The 9,474-nt window shown below is 31.2% G+C and overlaps 1 protein-coding gene across 1 annotated transcript; it reads right to left on the bottom strand.

Annotated features, from left to right (window-relative positions):
* Positions 1–1,061: 1,061 nt before the first annotated feature.
* Positions 1,062–4,982, bottom strand: LOC110691944 (F-box protein CPR30-like). Its single transcript, XM_021868928.1, has 4 exons — positions 4,920–4,982; positions 3,466–4,027; positions 1,338–1,509; positions 1,062–1,257 (listed from the first exon to the last, which is right to left on the bottom strand). The coding sequence occupies exons 1-4, from the start codon at positions 4,980–4,982 to the stop codon at positions 1,191–1,193; spliced, it is 864 nt and encodes a 287-aa protein (XP_021724620.1). The 3' UTR covers positions 1,062–1,190.
* Positions 4,983–9,474: the final 4,492 nt, after the last annotated feature.

Raw genomic sequence — 9,474 nt, forward strand, 5'->3', positions numbered from 1 at the left:
GATTTTGCAGAGAAGTGTTGCTCATTCTTTGTAAGAAAAGTTGAAATTGAGGTTGATTCATGAAATTCTCATCTAAATCATTACAATTTTGAGAAAGTAGTGAGTAAAAGGGGTTATTGGGATCCATATCTATTTTTTTTTATTAATTTCAAAAACTAACACAATAATAATAATAATAATAATAACACAAATAATAATAATAATAATAATCACACAAATAATAATAATAATAATAATAATATTAATAACAAAAATAATAATAACAACAATAATAATATTAATAACAATACTACTAAAATAATAACAATAATAATTATACTTCCAATAATAATAATAATAATAATAATAATATTTATTTTAATAATAATTATAATAATAATAATAATAATGATAATAATAATAATAATAATAATAATAATAATATTAAAAGGATGACTAATTATGAGGGAGAAATTGAGAGAAAATGTAAATACAACAAATTTATGTGAATTTTGGAAATATGAAAATATAGGCAAAATGGGTCTCTATTTGTAGGGAATTTTTTTTTCTAGCCGTTGGTAATTTTTTTATTTTTTTATTTTAAAAGCACAAAATAACGGTTACAAAAATATAACCGTTGCAATAATCAGGAATTTCTTGATTGGTCCAAGCTCTCTGACAAGACACGTGTCAGCGCCTGATTGGGCGTGCTGACGCGCCTGTCAGGGGTGCATTTAGTATTTTTTTTGCTTTTCCTTTCCTCAAAACGCTGCGTTTTGAGTTGAAGCGCAGCACACGTTTCCTCAAAACGCTGCGTTTTGAGGCGTGGTGAGCAAAAAAAACGCTATTGCCAGCGTCGCACGTGGGGCCCACTCATTCTTGGTCTGATTTTAATTTTGCCCAAACTTTGATCAAAAAATGTTTTGACCATGGGCATTTTTTATTTAGCCCATTGATGGGGACTTTTATTTTTGGATTAAAACCCAAAAACTCCCCATGGGCATTTTTCTCCCCATTGGTGAGAGTGCTCTTACACCTGCAATTTTTTAATCCCAGTAACTCATGGTTTTAGAAATAATGAATTTGGACCAAACTTATTGTTGCAAAAAACTCAGTCAGTCAACATCCTGCTTAAACCAAATACAGCGCAAAACCGATCACTGTAGAACAAGAGAAGCCTTCACAACTTGATAGGTTTCCATATGATCAAACTACCTGTAAAGAGATTCTTCTAACAGCAAGAGCAAGCAGCACGCTAAACAGCTTATTTTGAACAGCCTGTTTCAACAAGCATGCAAAAAGGTAAATGCACAAAAAGCTAAACTTCTTCATCAAGATCATACTCCGTCACTTATTACCATGATTTGAGCGACTTATCTTCAGTATCAGTTTTGTACAGTGCCAGGCGGTTTATTTTGAAGGTCAAGTTGCCAAGGCTGTCGTCCAATGCATAATTAGCTCTTTCTCGAGCTTTCTTCTTCTCTTTATCAGTTAAATCCACACAAAGAAGGCTCATTTGTGGCATGAAAGCTGATTAATTACAAGTAGATGTAGATAATCAGAGAAGAAAGAACATAATTCAGTAGAATAATCAGGCTATTACTCTTCAGTAAAGAGATTATATCAGCAATATTATAATATCTGTGGAAATTTGAATTGCAAACACTGTTTGACCCAAGAACATAAATAAAAGTGTCAATAACCCAACTTTTTAAAAGACACTGTTTAAAAAAAAAAAAAAAAAAAGGAAAAGGATTTAAGGTTGCGGAGGCTTGCAAACTTTTATTAATTAAAAAAAAAAAAGATCTATGGTTGTAGAGTTCAATATTCAGAGTGATTGAATACAAATGCTTCAATGTCCAAACTCAAGGGCATAACACAGTTAATTACAAATGATAAATGTATAGTCACGCAAAGAGAAATTCATATTAATGCATGCAAGAAGACATCATACTTATGTTACAGTCATGAACAACACATCCCAGTAGTAGCGTCTTCGATAGGGAGAAAATATTTCATAGCCTCAGCTTGAACCCTGTAGACAAAATATTTTCAACAACAGTTCTGAAGATATTAAGGGAGAGATTAAGAACATTCATTACTTCCAAATAAAAATGTATTCCAAAATGATTTCTCTAGAAGAAAAATTATTAAATTACAATTTACCAAATACATAGTATAAAACTACCTAGTTCTGAAATCTAAAACCAAAAGACGGCACAAAAACACACACAAAATCAAATTACAAAAAGTTCCTGAACATACTCCATATGTAATCTTCAAATGGTTATAGCTTCAAGTGACATACAGAAAATAAAATATTAATCTGCTTTGGTGAGATCAGGGAATGCTAATGTCATCTACATTCTATACTTATAAATTCTAATGGAGATCATCATTATATTATGCCAGAGTAAGTATAAGTCCTAATATAAGAAATTACAATTGGGTTATAAACGAACAAAGCATAATCCAGTCAAATAAACATGCATCTCTTTCGAAGACAATATCTATAGTATTCCCTTGAATAGTAATTAATTAATTATAAATCAAACAAGTCACACAACAATCCAAAATTAGCAACTGAAAAAACAGGATTAAGGGTCTGTTCTCATACGTTTATTTTCATCTCAGCTCAGTCAATGAGAACAGACCCTAAATTTCATTACTTCCTCCATTTTTAAATACTTGCTCCATTTATATTTTATACACTATTCATTCGTCTTACTTTGACTAATGTTTGTGATTTACACATAAGAAAAAATATAGTTTTGTGGGTACTTGTTGGAATCGTCTCAATAAATAGATTATTAAAGATATTATTGATCAATCGACATTCATGTTCAAGAGAAATAGAGCCAGTATTTAAAAACGGAGGGAGTATTTTAAAAAAAAAATTGCATGTGGACAGCCCGCTTACTTCTTATCTTCAAGTGAAACAAGGCTGCCTATAAAACTCATTGTGTTGAAACCTCCACTTAGTAACCCATGAGCTATGATTCTTTCGACATTTTTGGACTCCAAATGGTACCAACCATACCCTAAACCATCTATCTGTACAAAATTCTTCTACCATCTCTGGAGTAAACAAGAGCCTTAGCACATTTACAAATCCCAACAATCTTCGGTGGGAAATACAAAACAACTTAACCCAAGAGTCTTTGTTTCCATACTCCTTCATTACCCACACTTCAACCATTGCAATTTGCAAGCACCCTATTTTTCCTTGTATCAACCAATGGACGTAAATTAATCAACAGATATAAACACCCACCTAACTCTATCAAATAAAATGCCGATTAAGCATATACTTGTAATTGTCATCATAATTCGGGCGTTCAATAAGCGAGAAACTCTCAGACCAAAGATCAAATCTAGCAATTGAAAGACATCTAGAACGCCGTTCAAGAGAAACTACATAATGTAAAGCCTCGTTAACAAGGACACCATGATAATAACAACAATAATCAAGATAGTATGGGATACCTTTGATACATTTCCATGAATTATCATTGAAACTATACACTTGAGCTTCATTTTTGGTATTACCAAGTAATCCACGCCCCTGAATAATCCTCAAAACCTTATAATCGTTGTTCTTGCTATCGTATCCAAACCCTAACAGCATTTTAGTAAGATCAGGAACTGGAATTGGATTGGAGGGAAGCTTACGATGAGAATTTGTAAGAGGATTGTACAAGAAGACCTCGGATTTAGAGATAGTAGAAATGCAAACGACGCCGTTGCACGAACCAATCAATTGGAGCCCTTTGTGTGGTTTGAGGGGGTGATTCAGCTCCGAGAAAGAGAGGTGGTTACGGCGGAGGTCAACGTCGAGCTCGGACCATTGAAGAGTCGTGTCGGAGAGGAGGATATGACGATCGGAGTTGGTAATTAGGGTTTGATTGAGGTGAATTTTGATAAAATTGGGGGATTTGATTAAGGAATTCCATGATTTACAGACGATTTGAAATCGGAGAAGTGCTTTGACTGGTAATCGTGAGAGTATTTCGGCGATTATCTCAATTGGGATTGCCGCCCGCAATTTCTATGGTACTCCATGGTACTCCAGGGGGTCAAATACTGGCTTTTTAATTAAAAAAAATTCTTGTCTATTTTTGTTCTTCTGCTCTACCCTTTATCTTACTTATTTTTCAAAAAAATTCAATAATCACTCTATTATTAAGAAATTTTGTTGAATTGAAGAGCTAATTGTTCAAATTACCAAAATCAGAAAAAATAAAACCCTAAAAATAATTGAGTGTTTTATATTTTTGAGAATCTGTTAAAATTTGAACAACAATTTGAATGAAGATGATTTTATTTAAAGAAGAGAAAAAGAATCGAACAAATTTATGAGAATTTTTCAGAAGAGATTTTACGTAGAAGTTAATTTACTTGAAAACTAATTGAGCTCATTTTTTCAAAGAGGGATATTAACGTATTGTTCTGTAAAAATAACATACATTTGAAAATAACAAAAAGTTGAAGCAAAATAACAAAAAGTTCAAGTAAGATAACACAATAATCTGTTAGTAAAATAACAAATGATTTCAGTGAAATAACACAAGGTTCGCGTGAAATAACACAAGTTTATAGTAAAATAACACGGGCTGAGGTTTCCCCAAAATAACACTAGAATTTATCAAAATAACACATGGTTTACGTAAAGTAACACAATGTTTTAGCAAAGTAATATAAGGTTATTTTAGCAAACAATAACACAAGATTTGCGTAAAATAACATAATGTTTTAGCAGAACTACATAGTATTTAATTAGTAAAATAACATAAAGTTTTCATAAAATAACACAACGTTTTGGCAAATTAAAAAATAACATAGGTTCGATTGAATCAAATCAAATTAACATATTTAGTTCAAATTAGCACTATCATTTTCAATTAATTAAACTAAAAACAAAACAAATAAAATATACTTACTTTGTTTTGCTCATTCTTGTTCATAATTGTCGTTTCTTTATATTTTTCATGAATATAAACCATATTTTAGGTAGTGAAATTGATTTATTTTCAGCTTTAATTGAGCAATTTTGTGCTTGTTTGAGTGGTTAAAATAATAATCAAAAGAAATTTTGTGGTTTTGTTGAGAAGAATGAAGGATTTGATGATGCTAAAATGGTGGGTTGGGAAATTAGAGAGAGAAAAGATGGGGAGAGAGAAAGTGGAGAGAGAAATGAAATTGAAATTTTGCTTATTTTAGGTTTATATTGATTTATATATTCTAAGAGCTTTTTATGTTATTTTGTTTTAAAGATGTGTTATTTCATTTAATATGTTGGAGTACCATGAGAATAGTACTCCAGTATTACCTAATACTAATTGTTTCCGCCATTGTTACTTCACTGCCTCGCTGCTTCAGCTAATTTTTGGGATTTAGCGGGATTTCAAGCGCCACTATATTATATTAATAATACCTCCGTTACATATTATTTATAACGATTTGACCTAAATTAGAGTGGAAAAATGTATAATCGTTGCAAATAATATATAACAGAGATTATAAATAACATTAGCTCCGATTAGAGCGCTTATTTGCGGGTTTGGGGTGGACATGGGCCGGGTCAAATCCTATAATTTTGTCCTACGGACTTAATATGCAAGTCCAAGCCCTCTTAAGCAGGCTTAATGTGTTGTCCATATTCTTAGGTGCATACTCATGCGCCTAGATTTAGGTGTAACAACAACACAATATGAACATTAGTTTTTCAAAAAGTGAACCTAGACATAAAAAAATATGAACATTAGCTTTTCGTAAAGTGAACATAGGCATAAAAATGTGTGATTTTCGATTTCTTATGTGGTGACTTTGTGATTAACTTTGATTGATTAGGTTATACTACTTCCGTTAACATTTAGTTGCAACTTTGGGCTATTATTTGAGAGACATAAAATATTCCTAAATTGCAACTAAATGTTAACGGAGGTAGTATATGATTTTCTTAATTCTAATGAATTGAATTTTATCTGATTTTTTGCATTTTTTTTAATCAATGAACATATAATCATGCACAATATGAACATATGCATAGGTTTCCTTAAATGTGAACATTAACTTTTCAGAAAGTGAACACATGCATAAAAAATATGAACTACTTATGCATTTCAGAAAGTGAACATAACATTTCAAAATATGAAGTAAGCATTGATTTTCTTACAATTAATACAAGCATTTAAAAGGTGAACATATACGTAAAAAAATATGAACATAAACATTTAAGAAAGACAACATATGCATAAACAGATTTAATTAATATTTCATGAACAACACATATTTACATTATGAATATTTGAAATTATATATGAACATATAAAATATTATTATGAATATAATACTTATAATTATGAACTTAATATTTGAAGAAATAAAAAATAATATGATTATGAAACATATGCATTATAAGTATTAAATGTTCATTTTTTTTACGTGTTCATTTTTTATTATTAAATGTTCATTTTTTTCATGTTCATATTTTTTTACTAAATGTTCATTTTGTAGAGTGTATTGTTAATTTTGGCGGATCGCAGATATGTTGTCTGAGTTATTCATTTGGGTCGCGCGTTTTGGGCCTTCCCTTGTTGCACCTATCTTAGGTGCATAAGGATGCACCTAAGACAATTGATTTGTTTCTTAAAAATTTGCAACTATAATTATTGATGGTTTAAAATCTTAAAATATAAAGAGTATACAAAGTGTATTATATGAACTATGAAGTAATGAAAAGATGATGTTAGATTTAGGGGTTCGTAGTATCGTATATAATTTGTACTTAATTATATACTTCGTATATAATTTGTACTTAATTATATACTTCGTATATAATTTTTAAGAAAATATTATTTAATAATTTACAAAACGGGTTGAACGAGCAGGCCTGGAATATAGTTACTATTGTCCATTCCCGCCCCATTTCAACAAATGGGTCGGGCTTAGCCCATCCATTAATTTATTTATTTTAATAAAGGTGTCCAAACCTAAATTTTAACGGGTCGGGCCTAGCGGGTCGGACTGTCCACGAACAGCTCTAGCCACGACACAACAAAATTTGTTTGAAATAAATATAGTTTATTTATGTATCAAAAATTATAGGAATATAATTATTAATCGTAATGGAATTTAGATCTAAATAATTTTGAAGATGAGTAAATATTATTTAAACAAATTATACAATATAAAGTACTCTTTAACCGAGAGTAATTATAATCAGAAGCCATATGGTTTCATAAATCCATAATATTCTAAGGAAATATAGAGTATAACATAATATATATATATATATATATATATATATATATATATATATATATATATATATATACTAGTTTTGTGCCCCGTGCGATGCCCGGGTTGTTTATTGAATTATAAAATAAATTTTTAATCTTTATACGATTTGCTAGATTGTGAAGTATATTATTCTAACCGGTTAGTATATTTTATAAATGTATGTTTTACGCTTTGAACTATTTCCTTTGCCTAAAAAATATTATGATACAAAAAATAATTTATTAATTTTTTAGATTGATAATCTAATAATTATTTTAATAAAATTATAATTGAATTTGTACATTTGAAATATTGGTATTTTATCGAAAATAAAACTAATTTTATCCTAAAATTATATCCAAATAGAAGTCTAAATTAACTTTTTTTTATCTTATGAGGTCTATTTAAATCTATCCAACGTGGCGCGACACTTGGAAAAAAATTGGAACGCCAAGACGTTAAAATATTACTCTTAGGGTTTAGCGGGATTTCGAACGCGCGGATACAAGAGGGTGTTTGGTACATGAGAATAAAAAATAAAAATAAAAATAAAAATAAAAATAAAAATAATAAAACTTTTGTTTGTTACGGGATTGAGAATAGGACCTTGCTAACGAAAGCTCTCTAACCATTCAATAAGTATTTAAAATATTACTCCCTCCGCAAACAGTTATCTGCACCATTTGTATTTTTTACAGACTCCTAGGAAAAACTTTTAGGAATGTTTAATTACATTTTTGTGGGTTTAATTAACTTCTAAAATGGAGGGAAAGAAGAGAGAGAAAGTGGGCCTAGACGCCTAGTTGACTAAATTTGCATGTGGGTATTTTTTTGTGGGAAAAAGGAGAGAGAATGTGGTCCCTCCTTTTGGTAAATGGCTTGGAATCTGTCACCAAAAAGGAGAGGGAATGTTGTTTTCCCTCTAAATTTTTGGGGTGAAAATTTTAAAATTTCAGATTTCCACCCAAAATTTAAAAATTTTGAAAATTCACCAAAATTCGAAACAACATTCACAGTTTTAACTTCACCCTAAACATAAATCTGCCCCATATATAAGGGCACCAACCATTCACATAATAGCATTAATTACAAACTAACAGCCACTATGGCTTAGAAATTTCAGAATCTAGTTTCTTCAAAAACAAACCCCATTACATAACAGTTAATTTTGTCCAAAATATGTACTGCCTAAACTAAAGTTAGTCCTAAACTAACGGCAACATTAGGGTTCCGCTTCTTTGAGGTCTTCACAAAAAACTTCAGCCACAAAAAACTTCATCACCTTCCTTCTTCATCTACAAAACAAAAAAAAAAAGGGACCACACAAATGGAAGAATATTTTGATTAGGAATTCTTTCATATTGACCAACTATTGAATGAGGGACCATATCAATGCAACAGTTCTGATGAAAACATGGAAGAAGGCACAGAAGGGGAATACAATGAACCGGATGGGGAAGACAGTGAAGGGGAAGAACAAATACAACCACAACCAACAAGCAGAAAGAAACTCACTGTCCAAACAAAAAGGAAAATGGTTGATGATTTCCTACTGAACATGCATCAGGGGGAACTCACAAGGGGAACTCACAAGGGGTTTTCTGTCACAAATCGCAAGTAAGTATGGGATTCACAGAAGCACATCATTAAGGGTCTGGACGTTTGTCAAGCAAAGTATAGCAGAAGGGAATGTCATTGATGTCAGAAGCAAAAAACTTGGAAAAACAGGTCCAAAACCAAGAGACATAACAGACAAGTTCTTGCAGTCTGTGCCTTTATACAAAAGGACAACATAGAGGAGTTATGTAGCTGCTCTTAAAATCTCACATGGATTTCTCCATAAGTTAAAGAAAAAAGGCAGGTTAAGAACACATACAACAGCAAACCACCCAACACTCACATCTAATCACAAAGTGGCAAGGAAGAAATGGGCACTAGAACATATTCACCCAATTCCAGCAGTAGGCAATCCTACTTTCATATACATGCAACATGATATTCACATTGATGAAAAGTGGTTCTATATGAATCCTAAAACTAGGAGGTTTTACCTCTTACCAAAGGAAGAAAACCCTTACAGATGTCAACAATCAAAGAGATACAAAATCAAAGCAATGTTCATGGGGGTCATTGGGAAACCATTGTATGATTGCAATGGCCACATGTTACATGATGGGAAGTTTGGTATCTTCCCTTTCACTTACCAACAGAGGG

Source organism: Chenopodium quinoa, unplaced genomic scaffold, assembly GCF_001683475.1.
Source record: "Chenopodium quinoa cultivar QQ74 unplaced genomic scaffold, ASM168347v1, whole genome shotgun sequence".
NCBI lineage: Eukaryota > Viridiplantae > Streptophyta > Magnoliopsida > Caryophyllales > Amaranthaceae > Chenopodium > Chenopodium quinoa.

What these genes read in the sequence shown, in the direction of transcription:
- LOC110691944 (XM_021868928.1), bottom strand. Translation starts at nt 4,982, where the DNA reads ATGGTTTATATTCATGAAAAATATAAAGAAACGACAATTATGAACAAG. An exon ending in TTCATGGAAATGTATCAAAG is followed by an intron (nt 1,510 to 3,465) that starts GTATCCCATACT and finishes GTAATTAATCAG; the next exon opens with CTTTCATGCCACAAATGAGC. An exon ending in GATAAGTCGCTCAAATCATG is followed by an intron (nt 1,258 to 1,337) that starts GTAATAAGTGAC and finishes TTGTTGAAACAG; the next exon opens with GCTGTTCAAAATAAGCTGTT.